The sequence below is a fragment of the Marmota marmota genome, unplaced genomic scaffold (assembly GCF_001458135.2).
Source record: "Marmota marmota marmota unplaced genomic scaffold, marMar, whole genome shotgun sequence".
Taxonomy (NCBI): Eukaryota; Metazoa; Chordata; class Mammalia; order Rodentia; family Sciuridae; genus Marmota; species Marmota marmota.
In genome coordinates, this window is record NW_026000051.1 from 2,314,089 (window position 1) to 2,339,658 (window position 25,570).

At 54.8% G+C, this 25,570-nt stretch overlaps 1 protein-coding gene across 2 annotated transcripts in view; it reads right to left on the minus strand.

The window, feature by feature from the left end:
- Window positions 1-3,313: 3,313 nt before the first annotated feature.
- The window catches only part of Gpr107 (G protein-coupled receptor 107), a 57,088-nt gene continuing 34,831 nt past the window's right edge, over window positions 3,314-25,570 (minus strand). Inside the window, exons 14-18 of one of the 2 annotated variants that reach the window (XM_048812886.1) lie at window positions 18,166-18,215; window positions 16,599-16,682; window positions 14,570-14,691; window positions 12,564-12,625; window positions 3,314-7,873 (exon numbers count right to left, since the gene is read on the minus strand). In XM_048812886.1, the coding sequence (XP_048668843.1) occupies window positions 7,869-7,873; window positions 12,564-12,625; window positions 14,570-14,691; window positions 16,599-16,682; window positions 18,166-18,215 (323 nt within the window). In that variant the 3' untranslated portion in view covers window positions 3,314-7,868. The remainder of the gene's footprint in view (window positions 7,874-12,563; window positions 12,626-14,569; window positions 14,692-16,598; window positions 16,683-18,165; window positions 18,216-25,570) is intronic. The other variant, XM_015497438.2, reaches the window with a different exon arrangement.

Below are 25,570 nucleotides of genomic sequence, written 5' to 3' on the forward strand. Positions count from 1 at the left end.
ATGTGAAGATTTACCTGTTTTCTTCTTCTTCTTCTTTTTTTTTTTTAAATTCTTTTTTTAGTTGTAGTTGACACAAGGCCTTTGTTTTATTTATCTATTTTTATGTGGTGCTGAGGATCGAACCCAGGGCCTGGTATGTGTGAGGTAAAGGCTCGGCCACTGAGCCACATCCCAGCCCCTTACCGGTTTTCTTCTAAGAGATCATTTGACCACTTAAATTGACCTATGTCTAAACTTATGCCGATACCCTTCCTTCCTGGGGAGTGAGCTTTACCACTGAGTCACATCCCCAACCCTTATTTTTTGAGATAGGTTCTCACTAGGTTGCTGAGGCTGGCCTTGAACTGGCAATCCTCCTGCCTCTGCCTCCGGAGTTGCTGGGGTGAAGATGTGCAACACAGCACTTGGCTTTTCTTGATTTCGTTAGCTTTGTGGTAAGTTTTAAAATTGAGGAGTTGGTCACCTTTGTTACTATTTGGGGGTGGTGCTGGGGATTAACTCAGGGGCACTTGACCACTGAGCCACATCCCCAGCCCTGTTGTGAGACAGAATATCATTGAATTGCTTAGCGCCCCACTGTTGCTGAGGCTGGCTTTGAACTCGCAATCCTCCTGCCTCAGCCTCCCAAGCCGCTGGGATTATAGGCATGCGCCACCTTTATTACTTTTCAACAGTGTGTAGGTCACTCTGGATTCCCCGACTTACAGATCAATTTGAGGATCAGCTTGTGAATCTGGGCAAAGAAGCTAGACATGAGCTCAATGAAGACTACACTGACTTGGTAGATCAACTTGACCCCGTATCGACCCACATATAGGGAACGTCATTTCATTTACTTAGGCCTTCTTTTTTCCAATGTGCTGACAGTTCTCAGGGTTTAAGTTCTTCTCTTCTGTTGAACCCACCCCGCCCCTGGGGGCACTCTACCCCAGCCCCATCCAGCCCTTTCTAGTTTTCCTTCTTAATTCTTTTGGTTGAAGGTGGACAGTACCTTCACTTATTTCCTTTATGTGGTGCTGAAGGTCGAACCTAGATCCTCACCGCGGGCACTAGGCAAGTGCTCCACCACTGGGCCTCGACCGCAGCCATTGCGGAGTGTATGGAAATGCACTCGATGTCTGCAGTGGCTGCCGTCCTCCTGCTCATTTGTAAATCTTTGCCTAATGCAGTGGGCAGGCATTTTTGAAGTCACCCTGGCCAATAGGCTAGAAGGGCAAGACTGCGGTCAAGACACCTGCTGGCTTGGTCAGTAGCAGTGGGGAGAGAGAAGTGGGTAGACTGGACCCGCAGGACTGGGGTGGGGGTGGGGAAAGGGCCCATCAAGGACAGGGCCTGGTGTTTGGCCCGGATCCTATTTACCAGGACTGGAGAGGGTTTGAACGTTAATGTGCCTTTAAAGCAGCCCAGGGGGCAGCTGAATAAGCCCCAGGGGACTCACAACAGTGCTAAGACCACCACTGGTGTTGGAGAAGGGGGCAGGAGTCTCCCAGGGTGAGGGTCCCAGGAACCCACATTGCTGGGAAGGACACAGGACACAGGACACAGGGGAGAGGACGACATCAGGGAGTCTGTCTCCTCTCCTCCCTCCACAGTCCCTGGCTGGTGTGTCTGCGCCGTCGATGGCCGTGTGACGGACAGCTCAGCAGACCCGAGGGGGCAGAGAGGATGTTCTGAGGGGCCACCCACCTCAGAGGGGTCCTGCTGGAGGAGGTCCAGCCTGAGGGACAGGCACGTAGGGTGCTCATTAGATGAGTGCTCTCTGTGCCAGGTGGCTCTGCCCAGGACATGAGCAAGAACGAAGCTCTGGTCAGACGCACAGGGCGAGTCCTCCAACACGGAGCCCCGGGGAGGCACTGGGCCCTGTGGCTCCGAGTGGGCCTTCAGGCCGCCTGCAGGGCAGCATGTCCAGCTGGGAACTCCAGGTGGCGGGGGGGCAGAGCAAGGGCTCTCACTTAGGCTGGCTTGGGGGAGTGGACGGCCAGGCCCTGCCAAGCTCCCCACTGCCACCTCCCACCTAGCCACCTGCAACCCCCCAGGCAGGTGGAGCTGCTGCTGGGGTCAGTGGGAGCTCTAGGCGAGGCGAGTGCTTTCGGGTGCACATTAATCCCTGGGCCAGCTGAAGAGGGGCGCTGGATTTAAGGGACCCAGTGAGCAATGCTGTCCAAGTGTGGCCCTTGTCAGCATCGCCAGGAGCAGGTTAGCAATGCAGACTCCTCCCAGGAGCCTGCAGCCAGAACCTGGGGTCCACGTGCTTGCTGAGGTTGGAGAACCCCGGGATCTGACACCCAGCCTGCTCCCCAGGCTCCTGTTCAGACTCCTTTGGGAATCCAAGGCCACTGGGGGTCAGGGGCAGGAGCTGTGGCTGAGAGGCCACTTTTGGTAGTGTGCTGGCCAACTGACACGCACCCTAAGGTCCTTTCCATCTGGATTTATAAGGTAGTGTGAACTAAGCAACGTCCTAACACTGCCACAAACACAGCAGCAGCAGCCAACAGCCCTGTCCCAGGCCTGACCGCCAGGCACTGGACACTCTCCAGTCCTATGAGGCCCAGGTTCTCAGCTTGATCTGACACCTGCTGGCTGGGGGGTGGCGGGCGGCAGCAGAACCTTCTTCCGGCTCTGGATTCTGTAGTTTTCTAGGCAGAGCTTTGGATGGATGAATCACAAAATCAATATGCTTCGTGAAAGAAGCCAGAACCAAGGAGGCTGCGCTTGCGACTCTTCGCCGGGAAGCTCGCGACAGGCACGCTCACCGCCGTGCAAGCATCAGAGCAGGCGCGGCGGCTCTGGCTGGAGGGCGCCTGGGAACCTCACGGACTGGTGTGAATGTTCCAGAGAGGCTGGGCTGCTGCACACAGTTGTCAACTCAAACTGTTTCTTTAAAAATGAATTTCACTGCATGAAAAACCATCCCTCAATTTAAAACATCTACTCCAGGGGAGATAAGGCGTTGGCACTGAATGGCTTTCACAAATGCTCCCTCTAAAGTCCCGGGCTTCCTGATCCTGATGGGGGACAACTGGCAGAGCTCTTTGGTGACTGGTGCCAGGAGGAGGCACAGTTCAGTCTGCATTGCCTCGAGTCTCCACTGCCACCTCCCCGCAAGTGGCAGCGGTGCCCAGTCCCAATTCAGAAGGCACCAGGACCCCACGTGGGCAGGACCCAGGCCGAGTCTGGTCTGAGAGCTCTCTGAGCAGGCGGGGCAGGTGGGAAGCAGCTCTACTCTAATGAACAAAATCACAAAGAAAAGCGATGCGAGGGAGGTGGAGAGAGGGCATCCAGGAGCCAGGCTCCCTCAGGTATAAACACCCACTTCCGGCATAGGATCTTTATTGGACATGGTTGCATCACAGCGAGAGATGTCCTCCACAATCGCCTGACCTCATCCCACCCCTGCAACAAGCGCACATGGAGGCTCTTCATTGACATTAGCGCTAGAAAAGTCCAGAAAACTCCTCCATCCACTGATCCAGAAAGCACATAGCGTTTACAGACCCGCAAGCCCTTTATCAAATGAAATTTGGTTCTGGATTAACAGTTTGTGTTAGCACGTTAGCCACTGTGCCCAGCTTCTTTTGAGGTCATGTGACTAGGCGAATGCCATGCACGACCTGCAGAAGCTCCTTAAGGGGCCGAGACCCTCTGTGGACAGGATTTCCGATCTGTGAGAGCAGCAGCGCCCTAGCTGCCCAGCAGGCCCGTCCCGCCTCCCCCACGCAGCCTCAACCAGGCCTCAAGGTACCTCCCCGTCTCTCCCTCCTTTCCTGGATCATCCAGACTCGGTCCTGTCAGGACCCCACCTGGTCACCCATGCAATGCAATCACGTCCTTGCTCCCTGGCTTGTCCCCTCCCAGAGTATTCTTCACACAGGACCTCAGGGGGTGTGCCTGTCCTTCCCTGGGCAGTGAGCCATCTAAAAGAAGGATCTACTTCTCAAGCACACCCCTAGAGGGGGGCACACATGCATCACCAGGCCACAGAAGTGGCCCCAGGGGAGTGGAGCCAGGGCAGTTTGCCAACCAATAACCACGTTCCAGGTGGTGACAAGTGTCAGCATCGACTCAGGTGGCTGTCTTCAGGACTCCCTGCCAGAACACCCCAGGGAAAACCAGAGTAAAGAGCAAATCTTTCAGAACAGTTAATATGTTCTAAACAAATGTCTTGTTGGTAAATTGAGAGCTATAAGTCAAAGTCCTGAATCCTAAAAGGACAAGAAAAGCAGCTGACCTGCTGTGAGACGGGGACGGGGGCAAGCTGGGCGAGGCGTGGGGCTCAGGAGCAGGGCTAGAGCAGCCGCTGGGCAGCAGCCTGGCCGTGTGACTCACTGGCGGTTCTCCTGGGTGAACAGAGCTGGGCCTGAGACCTCACCAGGTTCTCCAAGGCTCTAAAAGCCTCCCTTGAACAAAGAGCTTCAGGGTGGGGGAGATGGCCAGACAGCCATTTGCAACGGTCATCTTTTGACTGGGGACTGAACCCAGGGGCTTTCTTACTGAGCCACATTCCCAGCCCTTCTTTTTTTTTTATTTTGAGGCAGGTTCTCACTGAATTACTGAAGGCCTAAATTGCTGAGGCTGCCTCCTGCCTCAGCCTCCAGAGCTGCTGGGATTACAGGCGTGGCCACTGCACCCAGCTCAACAGTCATCTTCCACACTGCCTGCAGGGATGGGCTCGTGGGGAAGACCGTCACACATGGTCCAGGCTATGATGTACAGTGTAACCTTCTCCATAAAATTCTCCTTAGCTTGGGAAACACACTCTGCACAGAGCAGCTTGGAGAAAATGCTGCAATGCACCAAGGCCCTCACAGTCCTCCCAGCGCGCCCGCCCGCGGGGAGCCAGCAGGCACAGCAGAGGGGCGAGGAGGAGGCAGGCTGCAGAGCAGAGATCCTGATGAGATCATCATGCGGGAGTGGTGATCTTGCCACAGCAGTCTGGGTGTGTGTGTGGGGGGGGGGGGGCGGGGCACAGAGGCCGCGTTGCCTTGGCTGGCTGGACATGTGGTAGAGAGAAAGAATCTAGGTGGTTTTACTCTAAAGTGGGTTCTTGGAGAAAAAAGGACAAAGAAAAGCCACCGACTCAGGCCACGGGTCTGCTAAAGCATCTTTCAGACTGGAGCAAACTGCTTATTACAGGAGAGTGAGCTGCCAGTTTGCCAGAGTCATGCTGAATATCACCAAATGCAGTGCCACTCAAATTTTAAAGCACCGAGGGATCAAGAAATAGGATGATCGGATCCTTGGCCAGGATTAAGAGATCAATGATTGCTGTTGTTGTCCAAGAAATAAATTTCTAGCAAAATACACACTTTATTAAATTTCGCAGCCAGCAGCACTTCTAGCCCACAGCAGATTCTCAGAGGAATCACGGACATTTTGCGTAGGCAGAAGCAGGGCGGGGGAGCGTCAGGCAGAGCTATAAATATCTACGGCTCTGCCATGGGCACCCCATCTTCTCTGCCCAGTGCCTGAATACTGCAAGGGCTTCCTGTGCAAACACTACGGTGAGCCTGGTGGGCCAGGAAGGTCAGGCTGCAGGAGGTGGCTTGTCAGCGGGGGCAACTCCCCAGCTTTGGATCCTGATCAGTCCTCTTTGTTCAAGGGCAGAGATGGACCCTGGGGCCTGCTATTAAGTGGTGGAGAAAGAGACAGTGAATTACAGACCGAGATGGAGAGTGTCGATGGTGTTTCCGGTCTGGGCCGAGCCTGCTTTGCCAGTCCTGGGCTGGGGGTTGGTTCTTCATCGCCAGACTGACTTCAAGCCTTCAGTGGCTATCCAGAACACGGGCAGGAAACCACCCATGGCCACCTGCACCTGGTACCCACCTGGTGTCATGTGCATAGGTTTGCTCCAGGAGGGTCAGCTTGCCAGACCGCAGCAGCTCAGTCTGACCCCGAGACTCGGGTCCACAAGCCCTCCCTCTGCCACCCCACTTGCTTCCTGGCCTTAAAAAGCCAGAGGATGGCAGCACCAGACCCTCCTAGCGGAGAGGTCTCACCACACCTTCTGTTCCTGTGAAGGTGGCTGGGCCTCATTCACATCTGCTGCTGGGGGAACGGCAGATGTGTCCCCCGGGAGAGGTACAGACGGGAGTTTCAGCGGTCACAGAAGGAGACACATGCCTGCAGCGCTGGTATCATGTTTATGCACAGGAAAACCAAGTGTTGAACTACTCCCTTCCTCCCTCCAACTCCGCTCCCGGCCCACAGCCCCAATTAACTTGGGGAGAAAGAGGAAAAAGGAAAGGTCCCCAAGTAAATCCTCACGGCCTGTTTCTCCTTCTCTTGAGGACAGGAAGATACTCACACTCCCCTACACACCTGCCTGAGGGAGCAGTGCCACTGCTGGGCAGAGGCCCGTGCCTCCTCGGCAACAGCCAGCGGACCGGAGGGTGTGGACGGCTAAGGAAAGTGCGCAGGAAGGTTGCTGCTTCCCCGGAGCCCAAGTGGCAGGGACAGAGAGGATCACCATTTTCTGAGCACTTTTCAGGCTCCCAAAACTAACAGTGAGGGAGCCACAGGCCCCATGGTTCCTGACTGGCCCTTCCGAGCCAGGAAGGCCTGTCCCTTGCAGGCAGCTCTCCCACAAGTCGAGGCAGGGTCTGGCTGGAGCTTCTGGACCCTACCCAGCTAGGCCACCAAGCATCACAAAGCTTTCCTGATGGGGCGTATTTGGTCACTGTGAAGCCCTCCATCACAAGGGACCGCCTGAGTGTGTCCCACCATTTGAAGGACTCCTCTCCAGTCACTCTACTCCTCCCGAGAGCCACCAGGGCTCCTCCCACACCCTGCAGCTTGGAGAGACTCTCTGAGCAGGGAGGGACCCTGCCACCTGCGGCTGGTCAGCTGATGCGCTGCCTCCACCGAGGCTCCTGGAGCCCGGGGTGACTGTGCTGAACCACCTGGAAGCCCTGCTGGCCCACAGCGAGGCTGTAACAAGGAGGACGTGCTGTTCTTAAGGAAAATTTGTCCCTGTTTTCTTCTAAATTCTGATCATATTTTAAAAATAAAAAAAAGTAAAGCCTCAAGAGGGGAAGAAGACAGGAGGGCTGTTGCTCTGCGCAGGAGGGGCCCCAGGGAGACCCGGGGACACTTCTGAGCTTAAAGACAGTTCCATCCTGCCCTCAGGAAGCCCATGTCCCTCCAGCGGGGTTGTGTCCTGGGGCTGGGACCCTGACAGTGACAGAATGGCACACAGGCAACAGGCCTCCTGTGCCCTCAGTGCCGGTCACTGCCAGGGTCTGGAGCAGAGGTCAAGGCGCCACTTGGGCTAGGACCTGGGCAGCTGCTGGGCACCAGTGGGGCTTGGCCTCACCTCCTAGGATGGTTCCAATGCATTCTCACCTCCCAAAGATGTAAGGACACCCTCCCGGTCCCTTTTGGACATCTTTGGAGACCTGTGGCCCTTCCCCAGAGCAGCATGGAGTGCTGTGAAGGCAGCAGACAGCCGCAGAGGCCAGCCACTGCAGCGCTCAGGGCCACCACTGTGTGGGCCTGTGGGCCCATTAGGAATGTTTCAGTGACAGGCAGGCTCCTCTCCTCCTCCTCACTCCGACCTCCCTCCCCCCTGAGGACAGTCCCAGCTGCCTGGCACCAGCTGCAGATCCAGTTTCCCTCAAAGAGTACAAAGTAGGTGTCCATGGCACTTCACCCTGCCCCAAGCTCTGCGGTGTCGCTGTCGGAGGCCAGCGGTGGACTGTCGGAACTGCTCTTGCTCACCAAGAGGACTACGGGGTAAGCTGCAGTGTTCTCTGACAGCGCCATCCTCCCGGTTGGCACTCACGCGGTGCCTTCCCAGTCACCCGGGGGCTCTGCAGCGCCGTTGGTCACCTTCTTGACTTTCTTCATGTTTTCCATCACCCCTGATGTCGTCACTCTGAGAAAGGGAGAGAACAGAAACAATGAGGGCCCTCTTGCAGGCGATCACGAAGCACCCACCACCCTAGCACATGGCTGGGGCTCAGGACTGGACAGAACTGGAGGCCTCCTGCCCTCCCTGTGAACTGTACAGTCACTTGACCTCTGAGCTGAAGTGCAGCAAATAATTCTCACTTTTCAGAACAGTCATGAGAAAAAAATTCTCTTTATCAATAAATATCAGCTGTCATTATCACAACCATCATCGCTGCTCTTCATCGCTGACGTTGCAGCCTCCACAGCTTTTACCGTGCACAGATGACAATCACGGTTAGGAGACCAATACCTGTCATAATTAACACTCGGAAAGGAAAGCTCGCGAGCTGTGCGGATTGTAATGACTAGCCATGCTGGGTCATTTCTCAGTGACGGGACAGAATCACAGATTAGGAGGAAACTTCTGGGCTCAAAGGTTCTTTGCCCACTGGAGACAGTGAAGCTCTCTTGGCAAACCCAGGCCCTGTCTCAGCAGGCTGAGGTCAGCCGTGCTCAGCATGCGGCCTGCTTCACCCTGCGTGCGCCCCCAGGGCACCTCTTCTGCCTGCTGGTGCCTGGCACTAAGGAGGTGCCCTGGAGCTGCTCACTGAATGAGAATTAAACACAGAAGCGAAGAGCCAAGCCAGCCAGCCCCTCCTATCAGTAAGGACGGCACCACCTCTGGAGAAAGGGTGCCTGTGAAGGAGACATCGCCTGCCTCCCGGGTGGCAAGGGCCCAGGTCCAGTGCTCCATATCCACCAAGGAGCTGAGTGGCACTACAAGCAGGGGACACCAAGAGAGACGCCAAGTGCCAAAAACCACCTGGCCCAGCCCTGCCCCTTTCCTGATCAGTAAAATCAACTCCATCAACTTGACGGACCCTCCAAGGACCAACCTACCTCCTACCAACTACCTAATCCTGTCACATATTAATAGTGACACGGTGGCCCTATATGGGACACACCCAGAGTTACCCTTCTGGACCCTTTCATGGATATGGAAAGCCCCCCCACACTTTGTGCTGCTTCTGTAGCCAGGTCTTGGGGCCCTGCGGTCCTCCCCAAGTGGGGACTTTCCACCAACAAGGGTCCTTCGGGTGCAGGTTATCTGTACTGTGACAAAGCTGGCACCAGACATGCTGCTGGAATGTGGATGTCAGGGGAACTGAGGGACTCCTGCAGAGGTGACAGACAGGGGACAAACACCCCAAGACAAAGGACAGGGCGCCCGGCAGCACTTCCCACAGCTGCTCCCGGCCTGGCCTTGGGAAGGGATGGTGCTCTTGGGGGGGAAGCTGCAGAGCCCCGTCCCACCCTGGCCTGTGGAGCCAGAGCCTCGGCATGGCACGAGGACCAGAGCCTCCCCAGCTCCACACAGCGGCCCCCCGTTCCCCCCACTGGCTCAGACCACAGTGGGAGACAGGAGTCTTCAGACCCCAGTGAGGTCACACTGTCCCCCGGGGAATGGTGCCTCCCTAGTAAAGAATAAGACACAGCTCACATGGACACCTGAGGCCAAGCACATTCCCGTGACCCGGGTGCAGTCTGACGGGAGGCTTCCATCCCCCGAGAACCTTCCTCTGTAGATGGGTGCCCACTGGAAACAACTTCAAGGCCCAGTGCAAGGTCACAGAAACAGAACTGGGACTGCGGGCCTGCAGGATCCACAGCCAGGAGGGGCAGCCTTCGGGGACGTGCGCAGAGCAGGCGCCAGGACTGAGGAGGGACAGTCTAGGAGCCTTGCTGCCCGGCTCTGGCGAGAAGCCCCTCTGCTGGGGGAGTGGAAGCTGGAGGGCTGGACTGAGGCGGGGAGGAGCTGGTGGGCAAGAGGCTGGGGGGGTGGTCCTCCACAAAGAACTGTCCGGCAACACCCTGGAGAAGATGGGGAGGGGTGTGGGGGGATGCTGGGTGGAGGCCCACCAGACCGGGCGGCACAGCAGGCCCTCAGCAGGCGCTGAGCCCAGGCGAGGTAAGGACACCAGTGCTGGGGCTCTGGGATGAAGGGGATGGTGAAGACAGGAGGCCAGGCCTGCGAGATGTGGTCCCTCCTTCTAGGCTGAGGAAGGTGGCTCAGGCAGCTCCTGAGTGTGCTGTTGGTGACAGGGAGATGAGGTGGCACCAGGCCCGTGGGGGAGTCAGGGGAGAAGAACTTGGCAGAACTAGGAAAAGTGCAGCCTCCATCCTGAGACGACAGGAGGTGGACAGAGGGACTTGAAGCTGGGAGGGGCCGGGGGTGTGTGGGCTTGGGTTGGGCTTGGGAGTGCTGGGAAGGAGAAGAGGGCGCTGTTCTGTGGGGTGTGGACCCAGCCCGGGGGAAAGGGAGGCTCAGTGTGGCCTGGAGCGGAGTTGCTGGGGTGAGCCCTCAGAGATGAAGGGACACACTGGGTAGGGACACACTGCCTCCTGTTTCTCAGCAAACCTTCTGGGAAGTCAAAGGGACATCTGGGGCCCAGGTGCTGTAATGGTCCTGGCCAGCATTCCTGGCAAGCTGGCCACGATTTTACCTGCAGCTCAGACACTGCAGTAGAGAGAGCAAGGGGCATGCAGGGTAGATTAATACCCTGATGCCTCTGCACGGGGACACACGGAGGTGGCTGTGGCAGCTTTGCAGACACCTCTCTGGGTGTCCTAGTTTGGGTTTAAATGCTGAAGGGGCCAAAAAGCCACAGAGCCAGCAAGCCACATCACAGACAGCCCCTCTCCAACACTGTCCACGCAGGGCAGTAGGGGGCTCTGCAAAGCTCAGGTGACGTGATGGCAGCGGGAACCCCTAGCTCTGCAGCTCCAGTGACAGGCTCTGGTGCAGACGGGAGGTGGGCCTGCCCTCCTGGCTCTGCTCCCTCCTTGCCGGGTGGTGCTGTGCCTTCCTGGGCAGGTCTGTGGCGCGTTGCTGTGACACTGTCACACTGGTCTTGCACGCACTCCTGAGGGCAGCTTCAGCACCGCCTGCCCTGCCACTCCACACCTGCTTGGGGGCCAACGGGCCGACACGGCCAGCACCAGCGACTCAGCAGCAAAAGTACAAATGGCTTCTCAGCCCAGGGGCCACACGCACGGCCCACCTCTCAGCCTGCCTTGGGGGACTGAGGCCAGGGCTCAGTGCTACTCCAGGCCGGGACTAAGAAGGTGAGTCTGCAAGGGGAGAAGGGGCCGCGAGCAGAGGAGCCCTCAGATGGAGAGAGCAGCTCAACCTGCCCTCCTGCCTAAGCGGCATCGGAGCCCAGGTCTGTGGCAACTAAGGGCCAAAGACACACAGCTCTGGCGATGCCAGGCTGACAGCACCATAGCTCAGGCCGAACAGCCAATGTGCAGCCCGTATCCCACGTGGGCTACGGAGCAGGGTCACTCGGGTGAACTGTTGGCACGAACAAATCACAGACTCAGAAAACACCTTTTTTCGGGGCGTTTCAGGACAGCTCCTCCACCCCAACTGTAAGCTCCCACAGGGGCAAGGGAAAACCAAGGGAGCAGGCGAGAGAGCGAGCACGCCCAGAACCCTGGTTTGCATTAAGGAGAACATTCCATCCAAAAAAGGAAAAAGATAGTATTACAGAGGAACGAGGCAGCCCACTGCCACCGGAAACCCCACTCCCAGAGCTCCACCCCACTGCCCAGTGAAGGTGTGGTCCACCTGCCTTCGCAAAGAGCAAAAGCCAGTTCCACCCTCCATTGCTCAAGGCTAAGGGTACGGGCTCAGCTCCTATGTGGCAGCTCCTGACACCAATGGATACACCTGTTTCTAGAATTAAAATATGGTTTTTGGACTTGAAATATGGAGAGGCCTGGGTAAGAACTAATTCTGCTGGTCTCCAATTCTCCTATTTCTACTATGTTCCCGGCCGAACTCAGGCAGCAGGAAGAGGTTCCTAGAAAGGGAAGCCCAGGGGGACAACTTCATGGCCTTAAGCCACCCCAAGTGTTTCTTCTCCTCTCACTTGTCCCAATGAGAGAAAATTCCAAGCATTAAGGGTACATGTAGCATGCAAAGGGCTGCCAAGTCTGATCATTAAAATTTCATCTAATACATTTTAATTCACTGGACTTTTTTGACAATAAATTCTGCGACTAAAATTGGTAGGCCCAAAAAGATGTAAGAGCCACAGGAGGGCTGCACTCTCCTCCTCACCCTCCTTCTGAGAAAAGTAGAGGCCTGATGGGGTCAAGGGCTGCAAAGATGCAGGACTGTGGGCAATCATGGGCCTCAGAAAGCAGACACAGTGACCCTGAAGCTCTGCCCCGGGGGAGCAGGCTCAGGCCTAGGACCCACCTGGCAAGACCCACTTCCCACATGGGCTGTCTCCACAGCCACAGCCCGGCCTCAAAGGCAGGACAGCAGGTGCAGACACACTGGAGAGTGGCTGGGTGAGGCTTGCACGCCCCACGGAATGAGACCTGCTAGGAAGCTGTGCACCTTTTCTGGGGCATGTGTGTGGGAAACCGGAATACTTCTTCCCATAAAGAGGTTCAACAGCAAGTACCCACCGGTGTGGCTGATGCTTTACAGACAGCCAATGGCTCTGGAGTATCGAGGCCAGGGCTCTCCTTGCCTCTGGCTTGTGCTATTTCTAGAAGATTTAAGAGATGCCATCCAGGTACCGCACTTCCAAGCAGAAGAGATGATAGCCCTGGTGCCATGTCATCCCTAAGAAGCCATAATGAGCCCACACGCTCACCTGTGGTGGGCATGGCGGCCGGTGGTGAGGCCTCCGTGTCAGGCCACTTCTGCTCTGTCAATCTAAGATGTCCACAGAACTTTCTCAACGGAGCCTTCTCTCCCTTTTGTGCAGTGCTCGGGATGGAACCCAGGGCCTCGTACGTGCAAGGCAAGTGCTCTGCCACTGAACTATACCCCCCTACAGCAGCATTCTTAGCTAAACAGAAATCCTAGAACTTTCCAAGCCAATCTCCTGGCCGAGTGAAAGGTGCTCTGCCAGGGTTAGCTCCTGAACTCCTTCCGTTTCACGCCGCCGGCTGAACCGAGCCAGCGCTCCCCGGAAACACCCACTCCAAGTTACACCCTCCCGGCCTGACTTCCTGCAGCTGCTCCACATGCAGCCCCTCTGCCACCGCCGTGCAGCTCATTTCACTCTCAAGGTCTGGCTCCCAAAGCCCCGAAAAACACTCAGCATGATCCAAACACAAGAGTGTAAACTAGGCCACCACAGGGTTCTCCCTGACCCAGCATCCCAACCTTCCCCTGACCTTGCCAGAATAAAGACATTCCAGCTCCCCAGAGTCTGGGGGTCAGTGCATCTTCTCCTTCCCTTCCCAACCTTCCTTGTTTTTTAGGGGGGAGGACAGAGATTGACCCAGGGGAGCTTAACCACGGAGCCACATCCCAGCCCTTTTTATATTTTATTCTGAGTCAGGGTCTGGCCTCAAACTTGCCATCCTCCTGCCTCTTCAGGAGTAGCTGGATTACAGGAGTGCGCCCTGTGCCTGGCCCCCTCTCGACTTTAACAGGCATACCCACCGGCTTGCTAAGATGCCTACCCCTACCATCAACAGGGATGGAGAAATCAACTCCGAAACATTAGGGAAAAATCAACTTCAAAACAAAACTTTAAAAACTTTTTGCCCCGAGACAAATACATCCTCACTTCCACACACAATGGCTAAGGGAAAGGATGTGGGGAATAGGAACTCTGGCCATGTGGTTTTGGAGTTCAATTCTGTAGAGGAAGCCCTTCAGCTTCTAGTTGTCAATCCTGGAGGACCACTGCCAAACATCTGTGGCCAAGATCAAGGCCTCCAGAGGGACTAAATCCTCAGCCCCTGCTCCCAGTGAGCCAACGAGGCTGCTGCCTCCAGCTGACCTGCACAAGTGGCACCTGGGCCAACAGTCCCAGCTCAGACCTGCTACTTCTGGAAAGGCCCAGCTGCTGGTCCTCCTGCTCCCTTCTCCTGCCTATAAAAAGGCATCTATTTCTTCCTCTGCACAGGGAGATGCCGGAAGGGGTCCATCTGGGCACTGCCTTCATTTATTGTCCCAGCAGAGCAGCCAGCACAAAGAGCTGGCCCACACTGCCTGGCAGCCAAGCAGAGCCCAGCATGGGCTGAATCTCGGCCTCTGAATTATAAAAAGGCAAGAGGCGGGTGGCGCTGGGACAACGCCTCAGCCTGAAGCTCACAGTGAAACACGACCACTGAGCTGGCTGAGCACACTCAGAGCTCACAAGCAAATAGGCTTAATCACTGTCACCCTTCTAGAAAATGATCGCCCTCTCCTAGAAACAAAGCCCCTAAGTCCCTTACCCTGTGACTCAGAAAAGCCCCAAACAGTGCTCAGACCAGATCAAAGTCGCTGTGCCAGCTGTGAACAGCCACTTGGGCATCTGATACAGAGGACATGGAGGATCAGCAGCAGACTCTCAAATGACACTTTCAAAAATAAGCTGCTGTCGATGTTTCTGCCCTGGCCATTGAGTTACAGGAAGCTGCCGCAGTGGGGCTTGACAGCTGCCAACTTCCTCTCCCCCCGACAGACTAGCAATGGCTGGCAGACACTGCGCTTCAAACCAGTAAGAGCGCCTGGACATGCACGATCACGGCCTTCTGCTGAAGGTGGAGGGCACCTCTGGAGCAGCAGGATGCCGAGAGCAGCAGGCCCTCCATGGTGCCACTTTCAGGTAGGCACAGGGGGCAGGGCCGAGGAGAGCGAGGAAGGGGGGTGGCTTACACAGATTCCATTTCCAAGTCGTCTTCCTCCTGAGACAGCTGTAGGTAGGGGTTATCTGAAGCCGGACGGAACTTATACCCCGTCAGAACGAAGAACACCAATGTGGCCATTTCATCCAGGAGCTGCAGATTTAAAAACCACCCCAAAATAAAGGGATCAGCAACACTATCCTTCAACACGACCCACATATCCGCACAGTTCACTCCTTGCTAACTGCTCACTCAAGGCCACCGTTCAAGGCCACGTTCATGGCCCCCGAGCACTCCCTAGATCTGAAGCCTAAGCCAGGAGCAGTCTGCCCCTAGGACCAGGGCCTCATGCCTTGGGCACACTAGACCAGCCCTCTACTCCACTGAGCTCCGTTCCCAACTCCTTCACTGGTATTTTTTTTTTGGGGGGGGGGCATGGGGGGGACTGGGAATTGAACCCAGGGGTACTCTACCACTGAGGTACACCCCGAATCCTTTCTGATTTTGGAAATAGGGTCTAAATTGCTGGGGCTGGCCTGGAACTTGTGATCTTCCTACCTCACTCAGCCTCCCAAGCTGCTGGGATTACAGGCGTGTGACACCACATCTGGCTTCACTGGTACCTTTTTTTTTTGTACCATGGATTGAAACCAGGTTGCTTAACCACATCCCCAGATCTTTTTATTTTTTTATGTTGAGACAGGCTCTTGCCAAGTTGCTTAGGGCCTCACTAAGTTGTGATCCTCCTGCCACAGCCTCCAGAGCCACTAGGATGACAGATATGCATCCCCATGCCCGGCTCACTAGTACCTCTTAAAAGTTCAATTTATACCCAAATTTTCCAACACTGGTGCCTAATGTACCAAGTGAATTCTTCAAGAAAAAAGGATAGCTAAACCATCTAGTTGTCTGGCAGTTAAACAGTTCTAGGGCTGGGGTCGGTCATAGCTCAGTTGGTAGAGTGCTAGCCTCAAATGCACAAGGCCCTGGGTTCAATCCCCAGCACCACAAAACAACAACAACAAAAACGGTCCTAGGATTTACAAAGATATTGGATGATTCAAATAATAATAATATTAGGGCAAAGAAGGAGGGAGGGCTGGATTCTAAACTGTTCTAGGCCTGATAACTAGGAAAGACCCCATCCCATCCAAGCTTTAATTACAAAGGGCAATACTGACTCTGCCTGAAGCTTTTCTCTAAAGAGTTTTAAAATTGAAAACTAAGGGGCTGCGGATGTGGCTCAAGCGGTAGCACACTCGCTTGGCATGCGTGCGGCCCGGGTTCGATCCTCAGCACCACATACAAATGAAGATGTTGTGTCCGCCGAAAACTAAAAAATAAATATTAAAAATTCTCTCTCTCTTAAAAAAAAAAATAATAAAAATAAAATAAAATAAAATTGAAAACTAAAATCAATAATGCAATTATGCCAGATTTCTCATGTAATCTAGCAGCTCTCCAGAGCAAATAGATAATAATTTTTTTAAAAAGAGTAGGATTATTCAAGTGTGAAGAATAGAAACAGAACTCTTACAGGGGGGAAGGGGGGACCCTGATAAAGGTAACTCCAAATAGATAATCATCATCTTCTTTTTTTTGGTTCTAGGGATTGAACCCAAGGGCGCTTAACCACTGAGCCACATCCTCAGGCCCTTTAAAAAAAAATTATATATATATATATTTGTAGATAAACAAATACCTTTATTTTGTTTATTTATTTTTATGCGGTCCTGAGGATTGAATCCAGTGCCTCATGTGTAAGGCAAACACTCAACCACTGAGCCACAACCCAAGTCCCCCAGTCCATTGTTTTCTTTTTTTTTTTTTTTGAGACAGAGTCTCACTAAGTTGCTGAGGCAGACTGTGAACTTGCAATTCTCCTGCCTCAGCCTCCCAAACTGCTAGGGTCACAGGTCCCAAATAGGTAATCTTAACTGTCGCTGGAAGAGATGGCAGGTCTTAGGGGCCATTCCCATGTGAATAAGAAACAACCTTAAGTTACATCCCTGGACTTTATCCTCAGACATGAACTCTGCACCGTCCCGAGAGCAGTATACCTGGTAGAGCCACTTCCACTGGAATGGAACAGCAAGTTTAAGGAGAAATGCAATGATCCTGGTGAAATATATGTAACACACAATCTGTATGAAGAGGAAGGAAACAAAACACAAAATCAACAGAGAAGTTGATAACCACTTTCTTCTAATAAACTGCTTTCACAAACTCAACAGAACTACCCAAAGACTTGCGTGACTTGGAGTGTTAACTCATAAGTGCAGCAGAGAGAAATGGCCACTCTGCTGGTTACACTGGGAAGGAACTCCTCACTGTCTCTAGGTGGCCAAGATGATGACCACAGCCACCAAGGGAGGACAGCACACTTGGGTACATCTGCTCTTGGACCCTCCTCACCTCTCCAAACCTCATTTCAATCTCCCAGGGGCAGCCTTTTTATTCCCAGGCTTGGAGAGATAATCATTAGTAGTAGCAGCCAACTACAGCCCACAGGGAGAGGCTGACTCCTGGCCTCTCTGCCTGCACTGCTGTAAAGGTCCAGGGCCACAGTCAGGACGTACCCAAATCCTGTCCTCATGGGAAGGCCTCCACTTCACTGCAGTAACGAGGGCTCAGTTGCTGCCCAGGCTGCTCATGGGACCAGGTTCATGGTGGCCAGGCTTGCAGGCAGGCCAGGCATGCTAGGGTTTCGGGCACACAGGCCCAGTACCCTTGCCTGGCCATTGAGAATCACTGCTCATGGCCACCTCCTGTGTCAGGAGAGGCTCTATGGTGACTCCTGTGCCTCTTCTAGTGGAGGACAAGGCCCTTGCAAAAAGTTACCTGCCCCTGCTTCTCTAATGAAATCGCTAATGTTCGCCCATATACAAGAATCTTCTAGTGACAGTGGAGGCCAAAACCATGAAAAAAGACTTGGCAACTTTCTTTTAGGAGCCACGGGGCGAACTCCAGCAGACCTGCACCTTATGGACACCAAGAAACCACGACCCTAAGAACTCACAGTGGTTCTGACTTGGTGGCTGTGCTTAGCTTACAGGGATCTCTCTGCACACCCGTCACTGTCCCCATTCTTAAGTTTTACAAAAACCGCCTCCATCTCTGTTCTTAAGGGAAATATCACCATTGGCATAACATGAAACTAGTTTCCTGCAGAAAACTTTGAGAGAGAGAGGGAGGTTCTCTAAATCTTACGGGAAAACATAAAGCCTGCAGAAGGGCACAGGGTGCAGCCCTCGTTTTCTTAATGAACAGCAACACCCCAGGGAGCGGCTTGGGGGGCACACACCAGGATTGCTGTGGAGAGCCACCACCTCACCGTGGCAGCAGCCCTGGACAGGGTCAGCAGGCTCCACAGGGCTGTGCTGGGTTTCTAGAATCCTGGCATTTATATTTTATATCAATGTATTATTTAACTACTGAAAGTTAAATGTAAGAAGTAGTAACCCGGATATTTACTTTCCGTTTCGGGAGGTACAGTCTGTTGTGAGGCAATCCGAGCAGATCCAGGGCTGCCCCTCCTGGGCGTCCATCCCGCTTCCCGCATTGGCTCTGCCCCCTGAACTCATCTAACTGAGAGACTCAGGGTCTTTTTTTTTTTTTTTTACTCACCAAGACGTAGTAATGTCTGAAAAGCTTCAGCTTTGCTAAGTTAATGGCAGCTAGGGACAAGAACAACATGAAGAGCTCATTAGCTTCGCTTCTTCCCCGTCTGCGCGCTTGATCGTTCATTCATTCTGAGGCAAGACCCTACCAGCTGAGCCAGCCCCTGAGCAGCTGGGACTCTAGGGGCACACCATTCTTGGGACCCCTGTCCCGTTCATGCGCCCCCTCAGTCAAGAGGGGTTGAGACATACCTCACTTCTGGCAAGGAGGCAGATGGGAGGCTCCGTCCACCCCAGGGCCTGGTGAAGCTGCTCTCACAGGCCACCCAGCTGCAGCTGCTCTGAGGGGCAGCTGCGTACTGCACAGGGGCACCAAGGAAATCACAGACGCCCACCTGAGGGCCAGCGCGAACCCCCTCAGCTCTGCCACTGTACCCAGGGAGATGCTCTCTCCACTAGGACCGACTGGGTTGACCCCAGAGTGACTGCTGGGGAGCCTTCCACCAGCCAAGGGTGCAAATTCCATTAACCCTCAGATGCACTTGGCAAATTTTGCTTCAGTTTCCGTTAAGCGCCCTGTAATAATAAGCCCTTTAAGTACAACCTCCTTGGCTATCTCCTGCCTTCTAGAGCGTTCAAGGTCAGCGAGCCAGGACTTCCTGACACTGCTGGTGGCTATGAAATATTGATGACCACAGAGGGTAGCCTGGCTCCCTCCCCGATTAGCAATCCTTTCATTCATCATAAACCTCCCGCAGGAGGCAAATTAATTCTGCTTAATAACATTCAATTACTGATTCAGTTTAAGAATGAGACTGTGGGTGGCAAAGGTTCAAATTTCCTCTTCCTCTCTCCTCTGGCTCATGATTAGTGGGGGACAATCAAGTTTAGGATTCCAAAAGAAATTCTGGGAATGCCAAGTTATCGTCAAGGTGATTATCCACAGGAGCCTCCTCCCGGAAACCAAAAAGGGCTGGCAGGGCAAGTCTTCCCAGGGGACTCCTCCCACAACTGAGAGGATAGGACCCTCACATACAGAGCTGCAGTGGCCTCTGCACACAGGTGGCCTCTGAGGAAGGGGATCACAGCCGGCAGATCACCAAACACTTGCTTATCCTGCCACCTCTCTGATGTTTTGCTACTTTATGTATTTTTTGTGGTGATGGGATGGAACCCAGGGCCCTGTGCACAGGAGGCAGGAGTTCTACCACAGAGCCACATGCCCAGCCCCACTGTCATGTTATTTTTTAAAAATGAAATCTCTCTGCCTCTCATCCTTTTCTTTTCTAAATTTATTTGTTCTCTTAGTTATACATGACAGTGGAATGTATCCTGACATGTCACATATACATGGGGTCTGACTTCTTGTAGTTGTCAGCCTTTTCTTTTGAGCCCTGATTGAGCTAGACCCTGGGACACTAGGCGTGCCCCTGGGAGAGGGACACTAAAGCCTGAGCTGGACACAGGGTTGGGAACAGGCCAGGGTTGTAAAAGGCTTCCCAGAGGACAGGATGCCACAGACTTCACCATCTCTAGGAGCTCACGGCTCCACTGTGCCCACACCACTCTGCCCAGCGAGCCCCTGCCGGAGGGAGGGAGCCGAGCCCCTGCACAGGCTGGTACTTCTTGAACATGAACACTGAGTCCTCTCCCTAGGGCTGACTGAAAAACCCAGCATCAACCATTAGATCGTTTAAGTCACACACGCGCTTTCCATCTCTTCTGAGTGCTGCCGCTGAGTGAGTCCTGGCAGGACACTGCTGCTGGCTTCCCCGAGAACCATCAGTCAGAGGCGTCCCAGCGTCAAGTGGGGGCAGGGATGAGCAGGATGGAGGGAGGACTCCCAGCCTGCAGGGAGCTCGGGAAGGGAGGGCAGCTCAGCGTGGCTGGACCTTGGGGAGGCCAGGAAACTCAGGGCAAGGAGCAAAGCCCAACACCAAGCTGGGCCGTCCTCCCTGTGGGTCCAGAGGGCCCAGAGTTTTTAGCCATGCGGCGCCACATTACATCACAGTTCAGAACTGTCATGAGAAAGGACAGAGGAAGCCAGGAGGAAGAGACTGACCCCGTGAGACCTGGAGTCTGTGGCAGCGCCTGTGACAGGCGGGGGTCTCTTTGGGTGTGGAGCAGTCAAGGTGCAGGCAGCGCAGCGGACAACCCTTCGGCCCTCCAGGAAGAAGAATGCCAGAGGCGGGGCCACAGGGAAGGAAGCAGGGGCTGATGGGGGAGCAGGCCCTGCAGGTCTCCATGGGTGGGAGGTGGGGGCTGGGGGGACAAGAGCAGAGGGCACCACGCTGGCTGGCCTCTCCTGGGCATCGTGTACCACCACATCACACTCTCCAAGCTGAGCAGACCCTGAAGGTAGGCAGGTCCAATCAGCTGCAGGAGTGAGCCGGCACCCTCAACTCCACGTGCCAGAGAAGAGCGTCAGCACAGCAGACACCATGCCACGCAGGATGCACGAGGGCTGACAGCCGGGCCCTGGAGCCAAGGAGTATCACCTCTAAGACACGCAGCCACATACACAGTCCCAAGGTTTCCCAAAACCCACGAGTCGTGTTGATGTCATTTCCAGTCACCTGCAAGACGTTTGCTAGGACTGCTGCTGGCAGGGACCAGGCTTCCAAGGCCCCCACTGGTGTCCTAGTCAAGGTCCACGCAGTGAAGCTTTTCCCCCTGTGCTGGGGACGGAGCCCAGGGCCTGGGGCATGCTCAGCAGGCACTCTACCGCTGAGCTCCATCCTTGCCTCTGCGAGGTGCTAAGAAACAGGACAGAAGAGTGGTCCGAAGCACAAGCTCTGTGAATCTAAGCACCTGGAGTTCAGACTCCAACTCTATTGCTTGCTGGCTGTTATGATCTCAGGTAAGTCACCTAACCTCTCTGAGCCTCTGTTGCTTCATCTCTTAGGCCAGAATACCAACACCTACCCCTAAATGTTTTGGACAAATACCAAGACAGTACGTGAAAAGCCAATGGCTCCCAGTAAGCTACCCGAACCCGATGTTACAGTATTAGAACCTGTTAGGATTATACGGATTAACCCAGCACCAACAGTGGCAAATACTGTGTCCCTGGGCTGCCACCTGGTGAGTCAGGAGGCTGAGCAGGGCGGTCAGCTCAGGGCGAAGCCTCACCAGCACTGTGCAAAGAGCAACCAAGCAGCAGGCCTCAGGCTGGAACCCCAACCCTCCCTTTGCTTTTCTCCCAAAGACCTTCCCGGAGCCAAGGAGGTTGACAGCTGGCTGCTGTGCAGGCCTCAGGGGAGCTGGGCTCCCTTGGGTGAAGGCTCCCGAGGCTGGCTGGCTATTTCTGACCCTGCCACTGAGGAGCAGCAAATATGGTCAAAGAATGAGCACGGGGAGAGGAAACGCGTCCCAGATGGAGCCAGGAGACCTACACCCTGGCACCGGGTGTAACTCCGCATGCCTGCCCCCGGGCTGCACCGCCTTCTCCAGGCCCTTGTTTGGAGGAGGATGTACTCAGCGGGTCAGCACTTCTTCATGGCAATGGCTCACCATGAGCAGTCCCCTGGGGGGGCTTGGGTTTTTTTTTTTTTTTAATATTTATTTTTAAATTTTCGGTGGACACAACATCTTTATTTTATTTGTATGTGGTGCTGAGGATCGAACCCAGCGCCCGCTCATGCCAGGCAAGTGCGCTACCACTTGAGCCACATCCCCAGCCCTCTTTTTTATTTTTTTAATGTATATTCATTTACAACAATTTTTGTGTCAATTTTATTGAGGTACAATTAACATACAGTAAGATTTGCCAGTTTCGTACGTGTGCATGTGGTGCTGGGGATTGAACCTAGGACCTTGTGCATGTGAGGCAACAGCTCTACCAACCGAGCTGTGTCTCCAGCTCCGGGGGCTGGTTTTTGATACAGCTGCTCTGCTTGCCCCCATTCTTAGAGTGGTGGAGGGGGGGGCTGTGCAGACCTGGAAACCCCTGCAGGCAGAGCAGGGAGCAGCTCCCGGAGCCTCTCCAGGGCCTGAGGCCTGCAGACCCCACTTCCTCTAGCTCTCAGGAAAATGGCCATGATTCCCAAGCTTCCTGCCGAAGGGAGCAGACAGAACAAGTGCCTGCTGCAGCAGGCAGGGCCACCGCCCTGGCTCAACCCTCCCCAACCCAGCAGCAAAGGAGCCCACACAGCACCCGTGGGAGGTGCTGCCCCCACCTAGACTGTCGCCTTTCCTCTTTCGTCACAGGGTAACTAGGCAGATTGCCCCTCCCCGCAGCTGGCTTCCCTGGGAGGCCCTGGAACTGTGATGATGGCAGAAACAGCAGCACTGGTGGTGGCCATTTACTAGCAATCACCACAAGCCACGTGCCCAGTGGGTATCTGAGCTTCATCTCACAATAGCCTCTATGAGAGGGCAGCCAGCCTGGCAAAGGTTAGTACATTATTGAAGTCACACGGTCCACCTGGAGAAGCCAGTATCCAAACCTGAGTGCACCCCCTCCAAGGACCAAGCTCTTAACACTGCACTTCACAGTCACATGCTGGCTTCGGGGGTCTGCAGCCAGTCAAGATGCCTGCCACGCCCAGGAGCTGCCAGCAGTCTGCTCTGAGGCCTTAACACCCAGCGATTTATGGACCACACAAAAGGCAAGGCCCACAACAGCCTCTGAATGGGTGGAAAACTTGCCAGACAATCCTTGCCTGGATGTAAAGAAAGCCCCAAGGCTTAACCGCTCCCCCCAGGCCCAGGGGCACACGTCGGAGATTCCAGCAACTCAGGAAGCTGAGAAGGGGGGCTGCAAGCTCTGGGCAGCCTCAGCAACGCAGAGGCCCTGTCCCAAAATAAAAACACAAAAGGCGGGGGCGGCTCAGTGGTAGAGCACCCCTAGGTTCAATCCCTAGGAAGAAAGAAAGAAATCCCATCTATCCCTCCTCCCTTTCCCCACTTCTTTCCTGCTGTGCTTCAGAGGGAACTGTGAGTCAAACCAAAAATCATAAAAACATGGATAATGGCAAAGTCAGGATGGCACTGGAGCCACTGGGACTCTTTGGTCGCAGCAGCTCAGATCTGCCTAAGCTCGGGCTCAAGAGAACCCTGCTGGGGGCTGGAGAAGCTATGCCATGTGAGGCCACGCCTGGCCTGAAAGCTGGTGACACAGCCGCTCAGTCACCAGAAGACACAGCCCCACATGGACACAAGACCACACAGCCTGAAAGCACTCCTCCACGAAGAGAAGACCCACCACTGCATCTCAAAGGCAGCACCTGGACCAAGTCTGGGAAAGGCTGCAACAAGACAGGAACCACTCCACAGAACACAAGACCCTTTGCTCCTGAAACTACTGGGGCAGGTGAGAAGTGATCTCACACATTTCTTTATTTGTTTATTTTTGTGAGGTACCAGAGATGCAAGGCAAGCACTCTACCACTGAGCCACAACCCTGGCCCTCAAAACACATTTCTAACACACCTTAAAGCAATGGTCCAGATACATCAATAGCCATCAAGCTGACAGGGCTGCACCTCTCATTCTGAGTAAAATTAGACATCAACGCCAGGCATGGTGGCCACGCCTGCAATCCCAGCGACACAGGAGGCTGAGGCAGGAAGATCACGAGTTCAAAGCCAGCCCCAGCAACTCAGTGAGGCCCCTAAACAATTTAGCGAGACCCTGTTTCAAAAAAAGCAGGGGTGGGGGTGTGGCATGGGAATGTGGTGGATAAGCACCCCTGGGTTCAATCTCCAGGGCAAATACATATGTAAATAAATTAAAAAGCATCAAAGAAGCAAAACTGGCGGAGAGTGGGCTCCCAGGCACACCAGCAGACCCACCTGCTCGTGAGGACAACTGAGCCCAGGATTAAAGCCCTGCTTGGGCAATATAGCAAGGCCCACTTCAAGGAAAGGAAGTGAGCTCCAGCCTATCTGACGGCAGGTAGGACACCCATCGTCAGCTTCAGCCCTTGCTCACCTGCCCTTTGCCTCTACCAATGCCCACAGCGCAGCAGAGGGACGGCAGGCAGGGCGGGTCGGATTGCTGGCCAGCTCCTCGGCCAGCGTGGGCATGCAGTCTGGTGTCTGGATCCATCAGTCCCACACCACACCCAGCCTGCAGGGGAGCTGAGCCTCGGGCGGCCTCCACATAGGCCCCAGCTCCCCCCTGCACAGGCACAATGGGCAGCGAGCTGAGCGGGCAGGTCAGGCTTCTGGTGCTGACACAGGCCAGCGGAGCCCAGGAGGGCAGAGCGCCTGAGCCTCCCGCAGGGCTGCAGTATAGCCATCTTAATAACAGCTACCTTGCTGGGGCCTCAAGACCCACGGAAACCCAAGGCACGTGAGGATCCCAGGTGCATGAGCCAGGCCAGGCAGGCCGGAGAGGGCACCGAAGGTACCCACCACGGGGCTCCAATGGGCACTCAGGTGGCAGAGGCAGGAGAGCCTTGCTGAGGACAGGTCAAGTGTCCCTAACAAGGATTCTTCTCGGCAGCGCTATAGGAGACTCTAGGCCATTTTGGCTGTGGCTTACCTAGCGCAGGTGGCACCCCTGGTCGACTAGTTATGTGATAATGTTGGCCAGAAGCTGGGGTTGAGCTGGTGACACTACAGGAACGTTAGGTGATGTGTTGAGGCAAAGTAGTGAAAAGAGGTTTGTGGAGATTAGAAGAAATTAAAAAGCACCTATTAAATTGTCTCATAAAATAAAATGTCCCCTCTCCCTCTAGGCTACCAGTGGTGGACACAGTCCTTAGAGAGCAAGATGGAAGTGGGGCCTGGGTAAACACGTGTGTGAAGTCACACCTGCAGCCTGCGGCCCCACAGGGCCCCCGTGAAATGCCTTCGTCATAGGCTCCTGGGAAGCACCCGCTTAGGGGCAAGCCAGCCACACCCCTGTGTCCTCTGAGGCTACTTCACCTCTTGCTCAAAAGACACAGTAATATTCCAGGTGCTCCCTGCCTCTGTCCCCAGCGGGTGGCCTGGGGACAACTTCAGGCTTCTGGATGGCCCAGCCGACGGCTCCATTCTCCAGCTACCCAGGGACAAGAGAAAGGACGGGGGACGATTTCCTCCTCTCGTTTCTTCTGCCTCTGCTCTCTCCATCACAAAATGCTGCCCCAAAGGTTCTGGGCAGGCTCCCTGCGCTAGGACCGTTCTGCACGGGAGGGGTGCACACACAGCACACGGCGCCAGCAAGGCCCGTCTCCTAACCACCTCCTCCTGGAGGCTTCTGAGCTGGAGCCTCGGGCCGTACCCTGACAACAGTCCTCACTTACCACCAATGGCCCAGGCACTCTGGGCTACCTCAGGTCCTGCCTGGAGAGCCAAAGACAAGGCTGGCCAGGCCTGGAGCTATAGTGAGGGAGGAGCCAAAGGAGGCAGGGACGGGTGTGCTTACCAACCTCCCTAGGGACGCCCAGAGCCTGCTCACAGCTGAGGGGGTCCATATCCAAA